Here is a 24,637-nt window from a genome sequence, read left to right as displayed (position 1 = left end):
CCAGGTTTCTTTAAGCTCCTAATTCCATTTAGCTTGGAAAGACAAGGAGAAAAGAGAAGATAAAGCTACACATTTAAAACTGACAAAGAGCAGTACTTCTATGCAATTTATAATTAATCTGTGGGACCATGTGTCAGTAGAATTTATTGAGAAAAATAGTTTAGTGATATTTTATAGGGGCAAGACATTAGAAGAAAAAGTATTGCAATTGAAGTTACACTAGCTAAGAAAATATTATAAGAGCTATTAATCATCAAGATTCAGGTCACAATATTGGCCAGCAGCTTAAGTCAAGGGAAAAAAAAAAAAACAAACTGCACAAGTGGCCAGGTGAAATGTTGGTGTTTTATATCTTTGTCTAGGTGTTTCACTTAAGTCACTGCTGAAGAAAAGAATACTCAATGACATTCTATTTCAGACTATATTTTACCTATTATTATGACCTATGTGGTCACCCCTAAAGTTTCAATAATCATCCTACCACCACCCCGCTCTCTATCAGAAGAATGGATATTTTCTTTCATCTCCACCACATAATCACCCACGGGGGTACAAGACAGAAATGCTTTATTAAGTCTTTGTGTATTTTATCTGTGGTTTTCAACCTCAGAACTTCACAATGTAGTGAGGTCTAGGTTCTGTCTACAGAAATTCATACTGGGATTGAGTGCTGCCTGGGCTTAAGGATTTCTAAAAGTTCCACAGGATTCAAGCACACAGTCAGCATTGAAAACGACTACGTTGGGAGAATCAGTACAAAAGACAATAGGACCAGCTCAAAATACCCAAAATGATTTCACGCACAGGCACGAGTCCTAGGGCTAATGTGCTCTAAAAAGAAGACAAATAGAACCTGTAAAAGGAATGATTCATATCTCTTCTTGCATACCATTTAAGTCATTAGACTGCATCTCAATCACTTTTTAAAACCTTCAAATTATATATCTATGAAGATTTTAAAGCTGTCTAAGTAGATTTGGGCACACTACTATTATAGCCTAACTAAAAAGTCATGGAAAAAGTGTCTTCTGGAAAACAGAATCCAGCTAGTATCCATAAGCTTTCCTCAACCTTCCCAGTCATATTACTATATTGTTCTTACAAGGAAAGAATATTATTTTTCTGTCATAAAAGTAAGGTATTATATAACCTGCATAGTCTTTAAAAGTGATATAATAGCATTACCATTAAAAGTCTGTCAGTTCTTCCATTATAAGACAGTTTTAGGAATTTTATAACCTGAATATCTGAATTTGTTTCAGGCAAATGAAATTTGTTTCAGGTCTTATAAGACCTAGATGTAAAATTCAATTTTCATTCCTGTTTAATAAATATAAAAATTATTTTAAATTGTAGACAACTAAATAAACTGTTGGGTTCCCCCCCCCAGGTGGACTTTTGTCAAATGAATGGATATTTTATTATCGTATTTAAAGCTTTAAAGGATTCCTTAGACCAAGCCTGTTTTATTGAGTGGGACAAATAACCAAAAACAGTTTAGAGTTCCTCCCTGGAAATTCCTAAGAGTAAAAAGGAAATCAACTGCCCAGAAGAGTCAGGGAACACTACTGTATTTCTAAATACTTGATTTTTATGTTGGATGTATGGGCATTTGAAAAAGCAAGCTTAAAGTTCTGTATTATCTAAATCAGAACATAATGAGGTATTTTACAGTAATTCATACCAGTGTCTATTGAGAGAAATAAAATAGGGAACACAACAGAGATATAAGACCTAGAATCAAAATAATCACAGACTTTATTTGAAAGAACTTAGAGGTCACCTTCACCAAATTCACCGAAACATAGGAACTCTCTAAACACAGTGACACGTGGTTCTTTGGCTTGCATACTTCCATCATGTCAAAAGGAGGAACCGCCAAAAGCTTCTCTGTAAGTTCTACCAATTCTATCAGTAATGATTTTGAAGCACAGAAGAACAAACAAATTATCCATACCCTACCCTGTTACTAGAAGCATTTTAAACTTCCTTCTCAACTGTGAGTTAAAGCCCCAGATGTCCCTAGGGTCATTCTACTTTATAGAAGCAAGTGACACCCAAATGATCTTATTCTCATGTAACTTTGTGGAAAACATTCAGGAATAAAGACTTTGGAGCCAGACAGATCAAATTCTTGATTCATGGTTCTACCCTCTCTCTGAACTGTGACTATGGGCAAATTACTTATCTTCATCTTCTCATACACAAATGCGAATTTAATACCTAACACAAAAGGCTGGGTGTATTAAATAAGATCTGTGAAAATTATGCACTACCTCACTCATAATATAGACTTATTACTAATATTAAAATTAACAGGATGAAAGGATCCATCTTCCTGATTTTACAAGCATTCCTAAGCCACAGAGCTGGATATGCTAGACTGAGGGGCAGGGCTGAATATGAAAGAACCAAAGAACCAAGGAGAAGCTACCTTCACTGGGAGCTATCCCTGGTGCTGCTCTCAGACCTGGGGCCCATGGCTTGCCTGGCCCTATTAACCTAGGTTCCTCCAACAAACCAAATTCTGACTTCCAGTTTTCAAAAACCTTGATTTAGGGGAGCCTGGTGGCTCAGTTGTTAAGCGTCCGCCTTCAGCTCAGGTCATGATCTCAGAGTCCTGGGATCGAGTCTCGCATTGGACTCCCTGCTCCACGGGAAGCCTACTTCTCCCTCTCCCATTCCCTCTGCTGTGTTCCCTCTCTCACTGTGTGTCTGTCAAATAAATAAATAAAATCTTTATAAATACATACATACATACATACATACATACAAAACCTTGATTTAGTAACACATTCCTGTTCTCTTGTGTTCCTGGCCTGAATTCCTATTTGCTCCCCCAAGACACTGACTGGATTATTTTCCCAATGAAAACCAACCTTAACATCAAATTGCTTCCTTTGCTGGACATTTTTTGATTTGAGATTTTTAACCGAAAGTTGTATCTTTTTATCTCTAACCTCATTAATGACGGTTACTAAAAAACAGTCGACATCCCTTTCTCCTAAAATTTTCTCAGGAAAACTTAACTATGTCTACAGCAGTAATTAAAAAACAAACAAACAAACAAACAAACAAACAAGAAAAAAAAAAAAACCAGAAGGCTTGAAAAGAATTGAAGAGTATAACTAAATCATTCCAGGAAAGTAGCCACTAGGCCCAAGTGCCAGTTTGACAAAAATACAGTACAAGTGTAAGTGCTACTTCTCCCATTCCTATGCAGACATCACTAATCTACCAAGGACTTCTTTTTTAATTCAGAATATGGCCTTAAATTCCTAAACAGGTTTCCGAAACAGCCATTATGAGCCAAAGAAGGCAGGCAAATAGACACTTATCTATCATTTCTAAGTTAGGACGAACATGCGGGTTTTGCAAGAGTTTTTGTTGTTTTCATTTTTGTTTTTACATTTTAAGTCTCAGTTGGAACACTGCTAGAGCATATGCTAGTGGTTTCGAGAGGGCAGAAGCACCCTTACAATTCAGATACATGTACATGGTTATTAAAGAATCAGAGCTTTCTCTTCTAAGACTGGAGGTGTTAGCCTTACGTCCTGGATAAATTCCAACTTAGGTAATTACATTCTGCTTACCTCACCCCGCTAGCAATTTTTTCAAGTGAATCCAGTATTATTCTTCACTTCCTAGCCTAACCTGCTGTGTAGTGTTGCAGTGAGCTGTTAAACAGCTGCTGTGCTTCACTCTAGTATGGTGACTGCTTCACTGTATAATTTGTAACCATTCGCAGTGTGCTTTGAAATCTTTCAGGATGAAAGTGTTACCCTAAAATGCGAGATATCATCATCATTTTAAAGGCATACAGTACAACCGCTTATTTCAGTTAAATTCAGCATAACATATTTAGAAAATACCTTATTTCATGAAAAACCATAAAACTAGGTTAAAATACCCATGAAACATGCTACAGAGATTATATGAAAAGGTATTTAAAGAAAGCAAACTATTTATCAACTATATGAATATTCTGCCAAAGAATGGAGTAGTAGGAAGAACAAATGCTTAAGACATTTTTATTTGAAAATACATCTGCCTTCATCAGATGGTAAAAATTCCCAATGTCACCCAAGAAAAACAGTGAAGAGAAAAATTGAACGTTAAGTCAATGGGAAATGGAGGAATGCCAACACTTATGGAGAAAGAGATCAAGGATAAAATACAATTTTTGACATTTTCTTATTTCTCATCAGGACAGCCAGAGAATTATACAAATTCATTATCATGAAGACACTGAATTTTTACTATAGATTGCCTGGGGACACTTGCAGACAGGGATGTCCATTTTTGCAGTACTGAAAAGGGTATCGTGGTACAACCAAGAGGGGCTACTTAGGTGCATGGACCATCCACAGGCTGTTAGCTATCAGACATGCTTTAAGGTCAGTGGTTCTTGGCTGAAGAGTGGAAAATCTGGAGAACTTAAAAAAAAAAAAAAATGCCAATACCTAGGTCCCAAACCCAGAGATTTTGATTTAATTGATCTGGGCTACAAGATTTTATTTTTATTTTTTTTAACTGCTCCCCAGGTGATTATCATGTGCAGCCAATGTTGAAAACCACTGCTTGAGGCTATGATGTACCAACCTGGTTATAATTGTTGTTTGGCTTTTTTTTTTTGGGGGGGGGGGATAAATCACGTTTTTTGAGGCCATGTGTATCATCAGACATTATTAATACAGGCCAAACAATTCAATACCACAGATATGTTTCATGGCATGATGCTTTATCACCCAAGGATTGTATTTCTGAAAGATCATAATTCTAATGCAATCTGTTTTTGTAGTAATAGGAAGGCTCTCTACAAGAAACAATAACTCTGAATCTAAGAGGTTTTTGAACTCACAGTTAGTTCTGGGTGTATTACCTGGGCTACAGATTTGTCTGCAGTAAACTATACAATCTCAGGGTAGCCTTTTCCCGCCACAGACATCTGAGCCATACCTCCTCCGTTCAGAAAATAATGAATAATACATTACCATACTACTGCTTACTTCTCTACCTTCAGGTAGAAGCTCTACACCCTCAACCAACCTGCACATCCATGAGGTATTAAAGAAATACCAGCAAGCATGAGTAGAAACATATTTTCACCCAGCCAAGCACTGAACAATTGCACATAATGACGTGAATAGTTGATTCTCTGTTTAGAAAGTGAGATGTAGTTACATCAACTTTGATTGACCATAACAGCCCTGTTCCACAAGTGCTAACCCTGAAAAGTATCTGTAAACTAAAACATAACAAAGACAGAAAAAAGAGGAATAAAAAGTCAGCAAAACAGAGCAGGTGAAAAATAACCATAAGCGGCAGGAAAGTGTGCTGGATATCCAAGTATTTTAAACGTGGTAACTAAGGACTTCGATTATAAGAAGTTATTTTTGTGAATTAAATTAGTCATGGGAGAAGAGATGGAAAAAAAAAGACACAACTAAACATAGTGGTGTGCATTACACATCAGAGTAAATGAAGCCTTACATTTTTAAATAATCACCAAAAGATTCAGAAATTGAGGCAGCAACCCCTAAAGGTCAGTTCAGATATCTGAGAGTGGCAATTAAAATTGATAAAATAAAACAGAGTAGTAGGTATGATCTTATAGAGGGGGAAGGCCAGGAGATATGCACAGAAAATTTTTCATGTACTGTGCAAACCAATTTGTCTGTGTTATCTCTCACTTAATCCTCACATCCACTCTATGATTTTATGTTAGGTAAACCAAGGGTCAGAAAGGGTGACATAATTTGACCAAGCTGCACATCTAGAAAATGGCTGAACCAAGACTTAAAGTCACGTGTGAATAGCAAGTTTTTGTTCTTTCCTCTGCACCAATTTTGTATTTTATAATACATGTGACTCTTGCCTACCTTATCATCCTTCTGCCCTCCTCCCTTTCATACTGGATGTCCACCCAACTACCCAGAGCATCAGCTCACCAACAGGACATCAGCCAGCTATAGAAACAGGACTCCAGATTAAAAGGGGGATTCAGGAATACCTGGGTGGCTCAGTCAGTTAAGTGTCTGCCTTTGGCTTAGGTCCTGATCCCAGAGTCCTGGGTCCTGGGATTGATCCCTGGGTCCAGCACCCTGTTCAGCGTGGAGCCAGCTTCTTCCCCTCCTTCTACTGCTTCCCCTGCTTGTGTTCTCTCACTCTATCAAATAAATAAATAAAATCTTTAAAAAAAAAAAAAAGCGGGATTCACCTGATAGCCCTAAGAAGAGGCAGAACAGGCGTTATCACCAAAGCCATGACGCTATGGAAATTTTAAATATCTTCCTATGAGAAACATGGAGGGGAAGTTTAGAAAATTTTCTAATCATAAGGGATAAGTAATTTATAACAAAACTTGCAAACAGGAAGAATTAAAAAATTGATAGTTGTCATTATATGTTTATAGAAAAATAAAAAAATTTTAAAAATAAATTGATAGCTGTATATTATATTGGTTCACTCAGAATTATGATACCAAGTCCCAGAAAAGGGAGATAATCAAAATGATTTTCAGGTTCAGAGTTACAAATGCTGGAAACTCCACTTCCTCATTCCTAGAATAAGTTTTATAGGAGTAGCTTAGTATTTGCTGGAAAGGCGAAAAATGTTTAAAGCAAATAGAGTTGGCCAATGAGCATTTTAACCTCAAAACAAGCTACAGATGAAAGAGTTGGACATTTTTCAGTGTAAAGCGGCAACAAGTAGTAATGCCACTGATGTGTCTGGGACGCTTCTGAGAAATTTCTGGACGCCACATATTCCTGGTGAAACTGGTCTGTTTTATTAGTGCTGCTTGATCCTATCCTGCTAACTACAAACACAACCAACAACCCAGGCTGCACATTTCTAGTAATCTCATGAAGTTTTTGAACTGGCTGTTCTAATTTGTGATTCTGCTGCGATGATGCTCTAACACCTCGAGTAAAATTCTCTCTGCTCTAGTTTCCCCAGCTGCAAATGAAGAAAGTAGACTCAAGATCACTAAAGGTCCACCCTTCCCCACTTTGGTCCTCTCTCATTTCTGAGTCTATTCTTTGATAAGAAAAAGTCAACTGCCTAAAACTGAAAACAAAACAAATTTGTCTGCATTTGAATGTGGGTGATATTTTTCTCTGATTTCCCTATTCCAGCTAAGAGGACAACAATTTTAAAACTTAGACATTTCTTTGAATTCATTCTCCCCCTTGTCTTCTATTTCCAACAGAACTCATCACCTAATCCTGAATAGTCTACTTTCCCATTGTCTCTTGCTTATGTCTTTTCAAATCCATTCTCACCGACTGAGACAGAAGCTCCCTCTTCAATTAGCAGAAAATAATTATAACATACACTTTAGGATTTGGTGTTAGAAAATGAGTTTTGGTATTATAAAAATGAAATGTGGTGATTTTGAATAGACCCTCCTTCTCTCCATAGAATCATGGGGTCTGTTCAGGGTATCAGCTGATATTTTATAGAGCCCATCTGCGCTGGGTTTGAATGGGATGGGTATCCCAAACAGATACATCAGTTCTCTACATGCAAATGAATTCAGAGCGGTAGTCAATACTCGTGAACTTAGAGTTAGCTGATAGGAACAGGAAGCAATGGACTGGACACTGAATTTCAAACAAGAAAGATAATTCCCTGGATATATGAAAATACAACATATAAGAGAGAAGAGGTGTTAAATTGCTCTTTCTTCTCTTGTTGCTCACTAATTATATATGAATCTTAGTGTGTGGTCAAGGGGAAAATAAGAGAAGAACTTCTACCATTCTCATTTTGTGGCTGTCTAAAGAAAAGGACCAAGATCTCAGCTTAGAACAACAGGTAGGACTGAATGAAGGGGCAAGTGTTTGTGCAACTAATGAGCTTACCTTTAATTAAAGAGAATTGTAACTAGGTTTCCTAAGTTGAATTTTCACTATTGTGTCTGCTAATTTTTTCAAGTTCCATATTTAATAGTACTGACACAAAAAATTAGAATCTTCCAAGACAAAAAGTGACAATTATTTAAGAACTAGTTTCATAGGAATACTCACTGATAAAAATAAATTTGTAGGTAACACCAACTCAAATATAGTAAGAACAAAAACAACCAAACTTAAGGAAAGCTTATGATTTCTAATCACTCCCAGAAGTACCTCTGCAGATAGTCACTTGTTAGTACAAACCTTGTTAGATGTCCAAAAGGTCTACAACTTACCTTTATAAGCCCAAAGTACAGAAACCCCACAGCATACATGGCAAGAGCACACATATAGAATAGTACTTGGATTTAATATTCTTAGCAATATTTCAAAGTAGAATTTTGGTAGTTAGTCTAACATGGTAAAGATAAGTCAAGACTAGGAAAACGTTTTTATTATTATTATTATTATTATTATTATTTTAATTCTAAGTTGACATAAAGCAAACATCTCTTGCTTCTAAAACAACTAAAGTCATACAGGACCACAACTTGGGACAAAGTTCTTATTCTAGAGAAAATTAAATAAATTACATAGAGGTTAATGAAAGCACCTAAAGATATTTTGAGAACCAATACACAAATCAAAGACAACAATAGTAACAAGTACCATTTATTTAATGCTCACTATGTTTCAAGCATTTTAACAATATGTTACATTTGTATCTCATTTAATTTTCACAGCAGCCCAGTGAGACTGTTATTACTACCCTTACTTTACAGATGAGGGGGGAAAAATGAGGTGTGAAAGATCAAAAAACTTTTTCAGTATCAACCAAGTGGTTAGCAGAAAAGGTGGTACTGAAATCTAGCTGTGTCCAACATTAAGTCAATTTTCTTAGGCACTGCACCACGTTGCCCTTTCATTATATAGTACTCATCTCAGGATTCCTCGCCCAGAGGGACTGAAGTGATTCAGTTACTGAACTCTGAGAAGACAAAGGAAGGAGTAATTCAATAAATTCCTGCTTATCCAGAACTAAAGAGTTCAAAAGATCTGATATTTTTACAAATTCTGCACTCGGTTTTTATAAGATGGTAACAAATGACAAGAAACAGATATCTTGGATTTACTTGGAAAAATAAATTTGAGATTTGTCAAGTGTGTCAAAGGAAAGAGCAAATCCAACCAAAATGTCTAGAAACGTAGGTCAGTATAACAAATCATGCAACATTCTAAATAATGACACTGGGATAAGTAGACACTTCCTGCTGGTCAGCTGCATCTAAATGACTTGCCAACATCTCAGACTCAACATGTAAAACTTAGAATTCACCATCTTTATGCATCTTTGTTTCTTAATTCCAATAGAACAGATATTCTCCTAGTTACTATAATTAACATTCTGAGATTATCTAAGACCATCCAGTTGCCACCGTCAACTTGCCAAGTCTACAACCGGCGCATTTATGTGTATGTCCTCCTCGTCATCTGCATGCTGCTTTCCTAGCTCAAGTCTTCAATAACCTGGTCTAATATTTTTTAAAACTGTTTCTCTGCTTCCTGTTTCCTTTCCCATCAATACTGTATTTATCAATACCAAATTATCTTATTTCATAACCTAACAAGGCTCCCAAACAATGACAGGCTAAAGTCCAAATTCTTCAGCTTTAATTCCCATCTCTAACCTTCCTACCTCTTCGCCCAATTGAGTCAAAGGTAATTAATCTCTTCTAGGCCCAATGATCATTCACCACCATAAATCTGGTTGTAACTATTCTCTCTCCATAATGTGTGCCTGCATGTACCCTAACCCACTCTCCTTTCAAATAACACTACATAAATGGAAGGAGCATATTGAAGCCAGACCATTTCAGTAGCTGTACAATCTCGGGCAAGCTTAACCTTCCAAACCTCACTATTCCCACTTGTAAAATGAGGATGATAGTACCTAGCTTGGAGGGGTTTGGTAAAGATTAGAAGTAATATACATGAAGTGCATGCCCAGAAAAGGCAGTTGATAAATGATAGCCACTATTATTATGCCCAAAGCTGAGTCAGTATTTAACGCCCAGGTTAAATGCCATAAAAAGCACTTGCTTTTTTTTTTTTTCTATCTGAAAGATACCTGTTATGCCTATCATTTCTACAAAGCTCTTAAGATTAAGGATCCTGTCTTTTATATCCTTATATCCTAGAATACCTTCTATTTACCATACTAATAGCAAGCTTTCAATAAACATTGGGAGAAGGCATGAATAAACCTCAAAGAATTAAACTGCTGTTAAGTATATATTGCATTACTTTGAAAAATTTTTAAGGAATTTCCTATGAAGTCTTTTATCTGGAATTTCTGTATAAATAAGCTATCCTGTGTAAGAAGTTACTCTGGCAGTTTACTGCTGAATGATACGTTCTAGCTAGTTTGTGTTTTAGTGGAAAACTATCTAAAACACTCCCCAGCATTCTTCACAGGAACACTGAACAACTACAGTGACTTCTGTGATCACCCCACTCGCCGGTTCCACACTCTAGCACCACCAGGAATGCACACATATCACAGGTGTCAGGCAGATGTGGAAACAGCCCACGTGCCTTTCTCTTTCACGCACTGCTAACTTATGCCCGCTCAGGCGCTGCGGTTATGCGGATTAATAGGATATAAGACAGTCCGCACCCTTATTAGAATTACTGGCAAACTTCAGATCCTCAGATGTTCTATAAAATCATTATGGTTTTTCAAAATTTTGTTCCCCCTCACTTTTGAGGTTGGACTCCTACTGAATGGGTGACCTTATCAAAAAGCCTGTGAAACAGATAACCAAAATGGTGATGGTGGGAGTATAAATAAAATCACTAACATTTACTGAACACAACTAGGTTGCACACCCAGAGCTCAGTCGGCACACTATAATAATGATCTAAACTGGCATAATAAATCTAAAAAGTAGGTCCTATTTGATTACCATTTTACAGATGGGAAAACTGAAGTTCTAGGATGTTAAGTGATTTGCATTAGGCTGAGCAGTTGTAGTAAGTGATAATAGGACAAATCAGATCATTCTATACTATTCTGCTGACTCCCACGTTTTATTCAGCGTTATCCCAAACGGAATGATTTGAGTAAGTGCTTTTTAGGAAGATAACCAAAGCTTGATCCTTTAAACATCAAAGTGGTTTATCTGAACTCTTTCTAACAACATGATTGTACATAACCCTCATGTAATGAACAGAATATCTAACACAAATTGTTCTTGCCTGAATGGATCTACACTGATGATCATTCATTATGCTACAGGAAGCTCAGTAATGGCCTCTAAGCCCATTGAGGAGAAGAGATCCTAAGTGGACCTTTTGCTGAATTCCCCTCAACTATGGTTTGAGTTTGTTGAATGATATCCATCCCCATTTTGTAGAAGCCCTGCTCCATGCATGACTCCTTTTGAAGGGATGATGTAGTCCCTAGCTAAACATGTTCTCTGATTTTTAGTTATTTCTCCACCCCCTGATCTGTCGCCTTCGCTTCTTGCCTCCAAGATTACTTTGAACAGGACAATGAGGAACTTAAAAAAAAAAAAAAAAAAATGGACATCAAGTCTTTGATGTCTGAAGCCAAACACTCTCTATACTTGAGAACGGGTGTAAATCATCTTATCAAAGGATAGTTTTTGTCGCTGCTGCTGCAGCTGAATTTAAAGCACTTCTTTTGGGTGGGGTTATTGTTATTGTATAAATTGGCGAGAAAAGAAATCTAATCAGTAATTAGGCATTAACATGAATGATAATTTCATTAAAAATACATTTTGAGTAAGCAAGAGTTTGTTCTTTGTAACTTCAGGCCAACAAAGGAATTGTGTGTGTGTGTGTGTGTGTGTGTGTGTATGCTGAAGCCAAACTCTTTTCTTAACAAGAATAGTAAGAGGAAGATGGTTAGAATATAACATAGCATGAAAGATTTGCATTAGATATAAAGGAGATTTCATGAAAGTGAGTGGTGTTAAACATTGGAATGATTTATCAAAAGTTTTTTTTAGTAGAGTGATTCTATAAAAATTTTTTTAAATGACATTCAAACGAAACACATTTTTGCATTCATTTTGAAGAGCCAAAATAATTGTTAGCAAATATGGATATGTTTAAATTTGTAAAAGCAAAACTTTTCTTCTCCTACTTCAAACCTAGATTAATATTCAAGAAGACAGTACCCACTTCTTTATTTCATATAGCAAAGTCAGTATTTTATTATTATGTCTGACTAATACTTTCTCAATGTATCTGAGAAATATGACCACATGTGGTAAGAAGATTAAGGTGTTTTCTGGCAAACCCCCCTCCCCCACCAAAAGCAGAACTCTTGACCCCAGAAAACAAAGTTTTCTGTGGGGAGCCACAGGGGCTGCCTTCTGTCCTATCAATCTACGAATTCTCAAATTACAGATTGGCTGTTGTTTTCTGACACATCTGCTTTGCAATGTAAAATAGTGGTTTTTTTTAATAAGAATTCTTCAAAAAGCCCTTAGGCTCCTCGCCTTTGTTTGCACAGCCTGAGAGTTTTCATTTAAAGTTTTCACACTGTTTTTAAAATTCTCCATTTTTGTTTTTAAAATAGTTACGTGAAGTCCATAGACCTCTGTTTTGGCTTTACATTTCAGCTACATGGAAGAGGTGGAGAGAAACATGTAGAGAAATTCTTAGGGTTTCCGTAACTGAGATTACTCCAAATGACCAACATTGTTTTCCTCTCTCCTTTGCGGTCAAAAATGTAGGAGGAGGAAAGCAGAGATGCTTTTCAGATAATTCCTGTCCCCAGGATACAAAATCTACAATGAAATGAGGAAACTCACAGGTAAAATCTACTATTGTTTATTCTAACAATCCAGTATTGTGGAAAATAGGAATACATAGAAAAATGATTACAGAAGCATATGAAATTCTTCTCTATTGATCACATTAAGATTGATACTTGATATTCTCTGTGGTGACTAAATGGGAATCTGTACCCCAGAAAAAGCTCCTATTTTTCCACCTAAGTATACATTCTTCAATGTGCTCCAAATCCAAACTTCAACTCCTAAGGAAATACCATCCACTCATCCCTTCATTAAAAAATAAACGGATGATTTTTTATTATGGTCTCCACTGAAAACACATACATTTGATCTGTTTATATCAATTATGTGTAACTATAATAAAGACATTTAAGCTTTTTTCACCATATAATGGCACTGAGAAGGCAAGCACATGATAAATACATACAAGTATCGGGACTTGACAGTCTTGAGCCTTTATCTCTCTTCACCTTTAATCCAACTGAATACTATTTGAGGCAGATGATACCCACTTCGATATTCCCTCCTCAGTTCCTGATGGAATTTCTTGGGAAGACCTGATCTTTCTCAAGGATAAGAAAGAGTACTTTGTAATTCACCGTATTTGTATATACATTCTTACGTGATCCAATTTGGCGGGAGTGGGCATCATCTCGTTCTATGAAAAGCATGAATGGTCCCTCAGTACCAGATCTTGTAGGGGAAACAGATGGAAGAAGTGAGATGATGTGCTGACATACTCCACTCCATCCTAAACATCTAACGTGATGCTTAGATAAGACAGATGTCATACCGTAAACTACCTTATAAGGGAAGAGAGTTTGAGTAAATGAGATATATTTACAAGTAGAAAAAAAAAATGGTTTTCTCATACATGAAATAATGGTCTGAGCCTACAGCTGTGCTTTTGATGACGTATTCTTCCCATTCTGCCTCTTTTGGCCTAGCTCCAATTTGCTATTGGTATTCTTTTTTAAAATTTCTCATTCCTCTTCAGGTATCCTCTTTTCAAAACTTCAACCCTTTAAAAGTCTGCTTTCTAAGCCTTGAGTCCTTTCTTTCATAAAATTACCATGATATGCTTCCTTTTATTCAATATTTCTGTCAATTCTCTTTTATAAATCATTTGTTCCTCAATGGTTAGAGTCAAGTACCAGGGACCTGAACCTCTTTTGGGGAAACAGGCAATAAAAAAAAAAAAAAATGGTAAGAATTTGGGCTGTAAAATTGGATAAGAAAATGTTTGATTTCTTGTTCTACCTTTACTATTTGTACAACTGTAGGCAAAAAGTTATTTACATTCTCTATGGCTGAGTTTCTTCAACTATAAATGGAAAATAGCTTTCAGAATTGTTGGAAGAACAAAATGCTAAAATACATATAACAGGCTTAGCACAATGCAGGGCTAAAATAAGAATCAGTAAGGTTAGCTGTTACGCTTAACTCTGCCTTCTAAAGATGACCCTGTCAGAAAGCAAGTTGCAAATCCCTCTGATGTTCTGATTTCATTAGACTGAGACTCACACAAAGGCCTGGATATATAAAATCCCCTAAGTTGTACCAGGCGTTGCCTGTTTGGCAGTTACATGACCTAGAGTAGGAAATACTGGCTTCCTCTAGCCAATGTCTGGCTCTGCGGGCTGTAGGACTGCTTTCTTTATTCTTTTCATCACACAACCAACAGCACATGGAGTTCTACAGGAAATCTTTGATATATACAGTGAAATTTCCTTAATTTCCAATCTATAACCTATACCCTCTAACACAGCATAGGCTTCCCAGTCATGAGTCTTATCTCATCAAGTCTTGAGATCATATTTATCTTCTGGCATGCTACAGGATGAATGTCTGTAGTCCTTCAGAAATCCTGTGTTGAAATCCTACCCTGCCCCCAAATGTATTAGAAGGCAAGGACTTTGGGAGATAAGCACATCACTAGCGTGGATTCCTCATTGATGGGATTAGTACCTTTGTAAAACAGATTCCAGAGAGTTCCCTCGCTCCTTCCCTCACGTAAGAACACAGCACAGACGCAGAAAACAGACCTTCCCAAACAGACACCAAATCTGCCAGAGCCTTAATCTTGGACTTGCCAGGCTCCAGAACTATGAGAAGTAAACTGTTGCTGTTGATCAGCCTCCCAGTCTATGGTATTCTGTGACAGCAGCCCAAACAGGCTAAAGCATGGTGTTAATATTACAAAATCGGTCTTGTTGACTACTGACCATCTGGCAGGCCCGGACACCTTCAGGACCAAAGGAGCCAGTCTATGCACCCCGGTAGCAAAGGGAGATTTGGCCCACAAAATGGCTCCAATCAGGAACATCTAAAAAAATAGCTTCCTGAAACATTCTCTGGTCACCTAAGCCTACAGATATTACCACTGAGTGGGAAGGGTTTAGATGCTCACTGTCCTTTCAGTGAATACGGCTCACATATATCCTAGAGCGAGGCATGAGGTCTGCCTTCATTTGCTGTTGTTTATCATTTTTGCCAAAAGTGAGTCATGCATTTCCTTCCATCTTACACAGAATTTACTGGCTATCATTTTTTAATGCCTCACAGTCACCCTTGTGATGTACAAGCTGTACAGTCGTGGGGAAACGTCTGCAAGGGTTCTTCAACGTGCGCAGTTGCCTGCCCTGCCATAGAATGGCTCCAGGCTGCTACGCTTTTTCACTTCTCATGTATGTTTTTTTTTAATAGTGTATCTCTCTCCTCCCTTGTTGTCGAGCTGTCAGTCAGCTGTCACTTTTTACTGCTGTCAGTGAGCCTGCCTTTATCGCACCCCCAATGTGATGCTGCTAATCTGCTGTCAGCTGAGAAATCAGATAATCAGGACCTCTGAAACTGCATTCACAATAAGTGGTGGGCTGAGCATGGGATTGAGATTTTGAGATATGAGTTCCAGTTTTTGCTCTGTCTACATTTTGCTGTGTGGTTACCAAGAGACACTTAACTTCTCTGAACTTTGGTGCTTTCATCCACAAATGAGGAGCAGAATCTGTGTGTGTGTGTGTTTGTGTGTGCACACACATTGTGTATGTGTGAAAGAGAGACAGAGACAGACAGACAGACAGACAGACAGGAAAGGAAAGAGATCTCATCCAGACTTGCATCCTAACTTTCTCTGGCTACTAGAAAGAACACAGGAAACTTTTCTGTGATTTAATAGAATGCAGGATGGGGTATCACTGATCCTTTATTTATCAAATTCAAGGGTATAGTCTAACCTTACTTCTCTGAATTCACTACTGGCCATCTTCTTAGAGTCCTCTTCCCTCTTCTCCAGAGACAATTCTCTCAGTGTTGACTTCCTGACTCTTTTTTCTGCTCCTTTCAATCCTGGACTCTTCTTTCATCAACGCTTTAAGTGCTAAGAGTGCCAAAGGCCAGTATGAAGTTCAAAGCCAAGGTAATGATGAGAAACCAGCAACAAGCCTGAAAAATAGCAACTTGCATGTCCTAGAAAACAACTGAAGAATGTGTCATAGTGTGTCAGATGCTGCTGATATGTTAAGTAAGATGCGCACCGAGAATTGACCACAGGATTTAGAGAGGCATGGAAGTCACTGGTAACCTTAACAAAAAACAGTTTCAGTGGAGTAGCTGTAAGAGAGAACAGTAGAAATAAAACTGGGAGCAAATATAAACTCTTTCAGGAGTTTTTGCTACTAACAGAGAGAAGGAAAATAGGCAGTAGCAGAAGGGATAAGTGGAATCAAGAAATAGCTTTTTTATTTTAAAGATGTAAAACAAATAGCATTTTTCTTATGCTAATAGTAATGACCCAGAAGACAGGAAAACTGATGGTACAGAACAGAGAAGGACAAATTGCTAGGACAGTAGTCCTTAGATATGCAAGAAGGTTGGACTCTCGTGGAGGCAAAGGCCTCACATGGAAGCAAAGTCAGTTCATGCACATTAATGGGTACCAAGAAAAAGAATATACACCCAGAAGCATGTGGATGGGCCGACACGGTGATAGCAACACATAGAAATTCTCTGCCATTGCTGCTATTTTCTCAGTCATAATCTGAGGGCAAAGATAGAATATTTGGTATCAGAAGTCTACAAAGCAAGAAAAATGAATGATTAGTTATCTAGTAGATGGGAAATGTGGTCTGCTTACCAGGCAGCTCAGGAGGACCATGTGCATTTAGAGTAGACTAACAAGTACAGCTGGAGGTTTTTCTCCTGATCAAATTAAGGAAAAGGGCAAAAAAATTGAGAGAATATGCAAGATAGCAAGGATAATGATCAAAAATGGAGGATGAGCTCAAGAAGGAAGGAGGAAAATTGGGACAAGAAAAAAATCAAAGTAAGGAGTTGGCCCCACCAATGGATGGTAGATTCCTATGAGGCCCAAAGACTGAGTCAGAATGATACAGAGAATAATAAATGAACCTCTTTACTTATATTGTGTTGCTCCTTTGGCAGGGTACTTCTGTATTTTAATGTGCTGATTAAGAAAGGAGAGAGAGGAAGAATGTACTTTATATTCAGGTGGCAATAAATGTGCTAGGTTATATAACAATGGGAGTGGGAAAATTAATATGATGAAGTAGTCTTTACTGGGGTGGGTGGGGGGCTATCACATACCAGCACTATGCTAGGCATTTTGCATGTGTTTCCTTTATTTGCATTTCCTTTATTTGCATTATTTCCTTTAGTCACTATACAATGCCTATAGAGGTGATACGTAAATATAATCGTAATATTAAAGAACCTAAGTTCAGGGTCATTATACTTATACAGGTCACAGAGCTGGTAAGTGGCTATCAAGACTCAAATACATGTATGTACCCCTCCAGTGTTTAAAAGCTTTTCCATCCCCAAATATTTAATACATATAATGATAGTTTCGTTTTTTTAAGAGATATTTATTTATTTGTTTATTTATTTACTTAGAGTATGAGCAGGGGGAGAAGCACAGAGAGAGGGTAGAGAAAGACTCCCAAACAGACTCCCTGCTGAGTCAGAGTCTGAAAGGGCTTGATCTCACAACCCTGAGATCATGACCTGAGTCAAAACCAAGAGTTGGACTCTTAACCAAGTGAGCCACCCTGGCGCCCCAAATACATGTAATGATAGTTTCAAGTGATATTCTTTCTTGCAACGATTTTTCTGGTCTTTGAGAAAGACAAGGCAGTGAGGAGTGAGAAGGGCAATAGGTAACAGTAGTTGCCACGAAGCCGTATTACTGAAGTCCTATGTGACCGACATGCTCTGAATCTTAACTGTTAACAACTTTAGAAATCCTCATATTTTTTTGCTGAAATACAGCTGTTTCCCTTCTCTGACTAATATCCATTATAGTATACACTATTATAGCATATTATATTAATAATTTAATTATATCTTCTACTTTGTTTTTACTCTTTTTTTTTTTTTGCCATGACCAAACAATATTTGTATAGAGAGAAAGATAGAAGCATTCAAAAGTTCTTTTTTTTTTTTTTTTAATCATCTTTGTTATGTTGCCTTTGGAATTACTATTTTTCAACATCTCAACAAAATAATACTCTTTTAAGACTGCAGGCATTAGAATGATTGTCATTCATGCAAATAATCACTTACTTACACTATATGAGTTTGGGTTGGATAAAGCAAATTACCATTTGAAAATAATTCAAATAACACTCTGGGCTAAGACCTTGCTTATGAATGTTATCTTGGCCACAATATTCCTTAACCTTTTTCCATTTAGCTAGATTTATTTATGGTAATATAGTCCAAATTAATAAACTATTCAATTGCCACAGGTGTATTAAAACATATGATGTTGTAGGAATATATCAGATGCAAATGAATTTTAAAACATATTATGTATTTGGAATTCTATAGTGGTAATAATTAAGATGTAGTATAACCACCTACTAAATTAAAGATGTACATTTTGAGTGTACATTATATTGAAACCTTAAAAAATGTCAAAAAAATAAAGGTCATATTTTAAAAATATGGCCTAAAATATAAACTATGTTTTAACTAATCATAGGTCTAAAGTGTAACAATTGTATTTTCCAGAAGTTGAAATTCTCTCATCTCACATATTATATATATATAAATACACATTATAGGGGTGCCTGGGTGGCTCAGTCGTTAAGCACCTGTCTCTGACTCAGGTCATGATCCCGGGGTCCTGGGATTAAGACCCACATGGGGCTCCCTGCTCGGCAGGAAACCTGCTTCTCCCTCTCCCACTCCCCCTGCTTGTGTTCCCTCTCTCACTGTGTCTCTCTCTGTCAAATAAATAAATAAAATCTTATACATACATACATACATACATACATATATACATACACATTATATATGCATATACATATGCATCTATAACTGAAAATCAATTTTGATTTTTTTTCGCTTAGCCTGACAGTTGTCAAAACTCCAAATAAATGATTAAGTATTTTTACCAAATGACCTACAGCAATAGGAACCTTGAACAGTAAACAGAAAATTGAATAAAGAATCATGGAGTCTAAACGTTAATCCAGTCTATGACAATCAGTAGTGTGAGTACAAGCCAGTCTCTGCTTCCTTGGGCCTCTGCTTTCTGAACTCCATAAAGTAAGACTTGGGCAAGGTTGTCTAACTTAAATTTTATGACTCACAAACTTGATTTGGGATTAGGCAGATTTTTCTTCAATGAAATATTAACTAGTAAACACTCAAATAAATCAGCATTAAGAGTGCTGATGATGACTACTGATTCCACAGCAAAATCTAGGTGAACTCAGTAAATTTAGAATACAGAGAGTAATGCTGACCTCCTGCATAACATGCATAGACATTAAATTGTTTCCTGCCTTCCTTTCAGCAATGCGGAAGAAACAGCTGTCCCTGAACCCTTTTTAAGGACATATTCAGTTGCAAACAGCAGCATCCCTGGCTAGTATGAGTCCCACTGAAGTAAACTTTCTGTTCACATGGGAGAAATATTCCTACTGGTAATAAAAACCATTTTGCTAGGTTTAATCAGAAGTGAAAAGGAATTTGAGAATGTTCCCTTTGAGCCACATCATCCACTGCTAATTCAGGGTGGGCCCAGCAACAAGGGTAATAAAAAATGTCCTTAGTAACAGAGAAAGAGAAATGGCAATTAAGTGCATTTGTAACCTAATATAGAAGACCTAACTCTTTATTAAGATAATACAAATAACTGGGGCACCTGGGTGGCTCAGTAGGTTAAAGCCTCTGCCTTTGGCTCAGGTCATGATCCCAGGGTCCTAGGATTGAGCCCCGGATTGGGCTCTCTGCTTGGCAGGGAGCCTGCTTCCCTTCCTCTCTCTCTGCCTGCCTCTCTGCCTACTTGTGACCTCTGTCAAATAAATAAATAAAATGTTTAAAAAAATAATAATAATATAAATAATAAAAAAAGAAAAGGAAGAAGGAAAAAAATAGAAGAAAATAGCACAGGAAATGTAAGTAACCCAAGCAGTGCAATTACCATTGATTTACTTAGAACAGTTGCTATATACATATAAACCCATGGGCATAAGCTGAATGCAAAGGGTGAGAAATATGCTTGACAATGACTTCTGTAACAAAACAACAGAGAAAGAAACAAAACAGTAAGTGTCAAAAAAGCCAAAGCAGCTTGCTTGAGGAAACCAGTAAGTATCAGAGAAGAAAAGATGAACTCGATATCAGAACTAACCATTCAGGGATCGTCAGGACACATGATTATTTAAAATGTTTGTAAATCACAGCATGGTGAAATAGAACTCGATTCTCTAATTAACCATGCTTGTGCTGAAAAGTTAAAATTGGCAAGAACACCACAAATTTCTATACATTTGGGAAATAATTTATGACACAATATTGAAAAACGGAGTCAAACACACTGACCTGCTCACATCAGGAAACCTGATGGGAAAGTAAATAACTTGGCACTTGGGCCTGATGATGCTTTCCAGATCCTTGGGTCTGTGATCAGGAATCAGTTTCATAAATTTTCCGATAGAGGTGAGAAATGACTCCATATTAAAAACTGAGTTGAACACCACCACATCAGCCACCAGGCTGGAAAGGAAAGGGATAAATGCAAATGATGAACCCACACTCATTCACAGTTAGTTTTTATAAGCTCAAGACCTCTGTGTTAATCAGAGTTTATACTGTACTTGGGTTTGCAAAGAACTCTGCATTTCCCATCAGTATTTACTAAATGGCCTCTAATAGATAAGTTCGTTTCATTCCCATTGTATCACGGTAAGTTAGAGTGCTGGCATCAGGGAGGAAAGGCAAGGGAGGAATTAAATGATGTACTGGGATCTTATGAGGCATCAAACAATGTTTATTTTTCTGCAGTGTCAGGACTTTCTGCATTATTGGCAATACTAAGTACAGCAGGACCTTCTTTTCTGTGGCCCACATACCCATGTTGGATTTTTATGTCAGTGATATACACCATTTTATATCATACTGCTGACAAGAGGACATCTACCGTACTTTTCAGTACCTTCAGGGAGACTAGTTCAGATAAAGCTATTTCACACAAAAGCATACCTTTAAACATGTTGTAAAAGTTGATTTCTTGTTTAACCTTTGCTTCAAGAAACCACTAGATTTTTTTAAAGTTCTGGAATTCTACAGGAAGGATTATATGGGATCTCTATAAATAACTTATTTTACCAGTATGTTATATTTGGGGTCATCAAAGGAGAAGAAGGACCACAATACCATGGACCTTCAGAATTAAATGAAATAAATATAATACTATCTATTACTTTTAATGGAAAGACTGTATTCCTCCCTTTAATATTTTTAAAATACAAGTAATCTAAAACACATTGTTATAAGGAAATGTGATGAACAAATTCTAGGTGTCATACATATGTCCACAGTGTTCAGAACTGCCTCTAACATTTTCTTGAAGACCAATGAACACAAATGATAACTAAGGGCAACCTGGACAAAACTGAATATATAGTATGTTCCCTTCATGGGTCAAAAAACTGATTTAATAAATAATTGGTTTGATTTTTTAAAATGGCCCTCTTTGTTTAAGCAATGATTCAGTGCCTCAGTGTCACTGGATCTCACTAAAACGCACACAGATGTTTTAGTGAGAAGGTATAGAAGCTCAAATAGCAGCTAGTTTTATTTCACCTTAAAATTGATAAATCAAGGAAATGGAAAAGACATATAAGTCTGTAAGATGGCAAAACACAAATGAAAAGGTAGAGCTTATAGAACAGGAATACCATAGCAAATGCTCCGTTTACTGAGGACAGCCAAAGTTCCTGTTATTAATACACAGCAGAAGGAAAAGCCTACAAAAGGAACGTTGAACTGCCACCTTTATGCCTCCCCTGCAAAACCGCTTTTCACTATATAAGTTTTTTTTGTTTGGTTTTTTTTTTTTGGTTGCAACCTAGTGAAAATTTGGGAGTAGGGGTGATAACAGCACCGATAATACAAAAGAATGTCACAGAAGTGCTGACACATCAGCAAGCAATAAGGAAGCCAATATAATAATAGACCAAAAGTTGAAGGATGTTTTACAGCTAGTCTGTTTTCACCATATGTCACATATTGTAATAGCGACCCACAGGTCATAATATACAGTTACAACATGTGTTCATAAGTCAGAGGGTTAACGAAACCTCTATTTAAGGTGAGTGCTTAAGTCAGTCATCTCTGAGGTCCTTAACTGTCACTCGGTCAAGAAAGAAATCCGACAGTGCCAACAAAAGCAGAAGTCAGCAAGAAACCTAAAGAAACATTTGAGGAAGCAAGACTCATACTTTTCAAAGAGAATGTGAAACGGGACTGCTTTCTGACACTCTTATTTTTCCTCTGGACAACGGCAAACTATTTTTTTCTCGTAAAGAGTCCAAACAATGATCGAGTCTACTTCTTCCTTTCTGAGCTTGTCGATCAGTTTACCCTCTTGAGAAGAGCAAGGACGGAAAATCATGTACAGGCTTTTGTAGTCTCATTCCTTTTGAGAAAAAACAATCTTTTATAAAATAGAGAAATGAGGGGCAATGAGCTAAAATTTTTTTAGATATCTGCCCTCATAGGGCATGAAACCCAACTTACACTCTTAAAAACCCATTCTATGCTAAATTAAAGATCCAAGACAGTCTACAGAAATATTCTTTTCATGCATTTCCTCTCTGATATGAGTGGGTATAACTTCCATTAACTTTAAAGCCACCCATAAAGGGAAAAATAGACTGAATTTTTTTCTCCAGTTATTTCTCAGGGGTAATAAACACACACTATCAGAGGAAAAGAATGATGCTAATTTAAGAAATCAAAAGAATATTACAAATGTTTTCCATATTGATAAAAGCACAAAATGATTTTATTTTTGTTTTTAAAACATATTTGCCTTCTCTGTTTCAATATAAAATAAAGTATTTTAATTTTATTATGAAATTTTAAAATGGTTGTGTTTTTATGAGACATTTGACGTGAAGCAGTTCCACTCTATTTTGATAGCGCTGCTACTTCACAACTGAAGCAGCTTGTAAAAATGATGGCAGGAAAACATTTAAGAAATGCTCAAAACACAGAAATATCACCATAGAGCTGTTTTTCTATGTCAACTAAACTATGGAATATGCTTGTAAAAGTTGGGAGCACATCATCAATCCCAATTGCTAATAACTATTTAAAAAAGGTGAGTAGGATGTACCCAATCATGGCCAACCTGATTCTATTTGTTGTAGTTCTGTGAGTAGGATCCAATCGCAAAGCCGTTTCAGAGTTGTTATTAACTTCTTTCATTAACTAAGCTTCAAGAGATACACTTTGTTGAAGTAACAACAGAGAAGGACCATCACCTTTGAAATGTCATGGTATTTTAAGGCTGTGCAGTTTCAGAAGACTCAATGAGGGGAAAAAAACCCCAACCACCTAAAGATTCATTTTCCATAGTTTTCTCTTATAGAAATAATAAGAAAAAAGGATTAAAACTCCTTGCTCTATTATGCTTTAATTTTTAATTTCTTCCTGTGTAAATTTCTATCTTGATTTCAGCTGGGTATATTGAAAGTGGTTGGTAAATGACAATACCCTAACTGGCTCTTTTCTAAAAGTATCACCTAAACAATACGTGATGGAATCAAGGGGTGAAAAGGAGGTCTCTTGTCAACATTTTTATTCTATTTTGAATGTTGTAGAAAATAGATAACTAATTCAACATATAACTAGACTATTACATTTGTATATTTTATAAAAGGATTATATATATATATATATACATATATATATAAAAGTATATCAAAGGCACAAGCAATTACTACCACAGAAGATACACTTAAACATGCACACCTACTTTAATGAGTTTTTAAAATAAGTGTACAGTTACAGTAGGTCTCAAAATTTAAAAGCTAACTATAAAGAAAACAGGGGCAAAGGACTAAATATAATGACACAATCTATACCTACCATGAGAGAATTTGGTTGTATCCATATTGGAAATCCCTCTCCTGACATTTCTTGACAGGATATACCAACTGGTTCTCATGGAAGTACAGAATCTTTTTTAATTTCCCAAGGTCAGGCCGAAGGGCAGCCAATTCAGTCAGGTTCAGCACTGAGCTTGCAAAGAGGATCCTAGGAAACAAGGAAATTAAAGTTTACTGTCCCAAACATGCTTAAAGCAGTCATCCTTCACCTTTCTCCCCTTTTCCCTCTTCCTAACCCAAGAAAAACATATCCCCTACAAGGACACATCAATAGTTAAGCCTTAATACCATGTAGCAGCATTCTAAGTTTTCATCTCTTAAAAAGCAGCTGCTAAGAACTATAAAAGCCCTGAATCTCATTGGTCTTCTCTGCTCAGTTACTGAGAGATGCAAAGAAAGAAAGAAGGAAGGAAGGAAGGAAGGAAGGAAGGAAGGAAAGAAAGAAAGAAAGAAAGAAAGAAAGAAAGAAAGAAAGAAAGAA

At 36.7% G+C, this 24,637-nt stretch overlaps 1 protein-coding gene across 5 annotated transcripts in view; it reads right to left on the bottom strand.

The window, feature by feature from the left end:
• The window catches only part of GTDC1 (glycosyltransferase like domain containing 1), a 425,334-nt gene that overhangs the window by 206,916 nt on the left and 193,781 nt on the right, over positions 1-24,637 (bottom strand). For all 5 annotated transcript variants that reach the window (XM_032856128.1, XM_032856125.1, XM_032856127.1 and 2 more), the window contains 2 exons: positions 24,137-24,304; positions 20,582-20,755 (listed from right to left, as the gene is read on the bottom strand). In XM_032856128.1, the coding sequence (XP_032712019.1) occupies positions 20,582-20,755; positions 24,137-24,304 (342 nt within the window). The remainder of the gene's footprint in view (positions 1-20,581; positions 20,756-24,136; positions 24,305-24,637) is intronic.

The sequence above is a fragment of the Lontra canadensis genome, unplaced genomic scaffold, assembly GCF_010015895.1.
Source record: "Lontra canadensis isolate GAN:19392208 unplaced genomic scaffold, GSC_riverotter_1.0 scaffold11, whole genome shotgun sequence".
Taxonomy (NCBI): domain Eukaryota; kingdom Metazoa; phylum Chordata; class Mammalia; order Carnivora; family Mustelidae; genus Lontra; species Lontra canadensis.
Note: the sequence above shows the minus strand (reverse complement) of the source record. Positions and strands in the feature narration are given on the sequence as shown.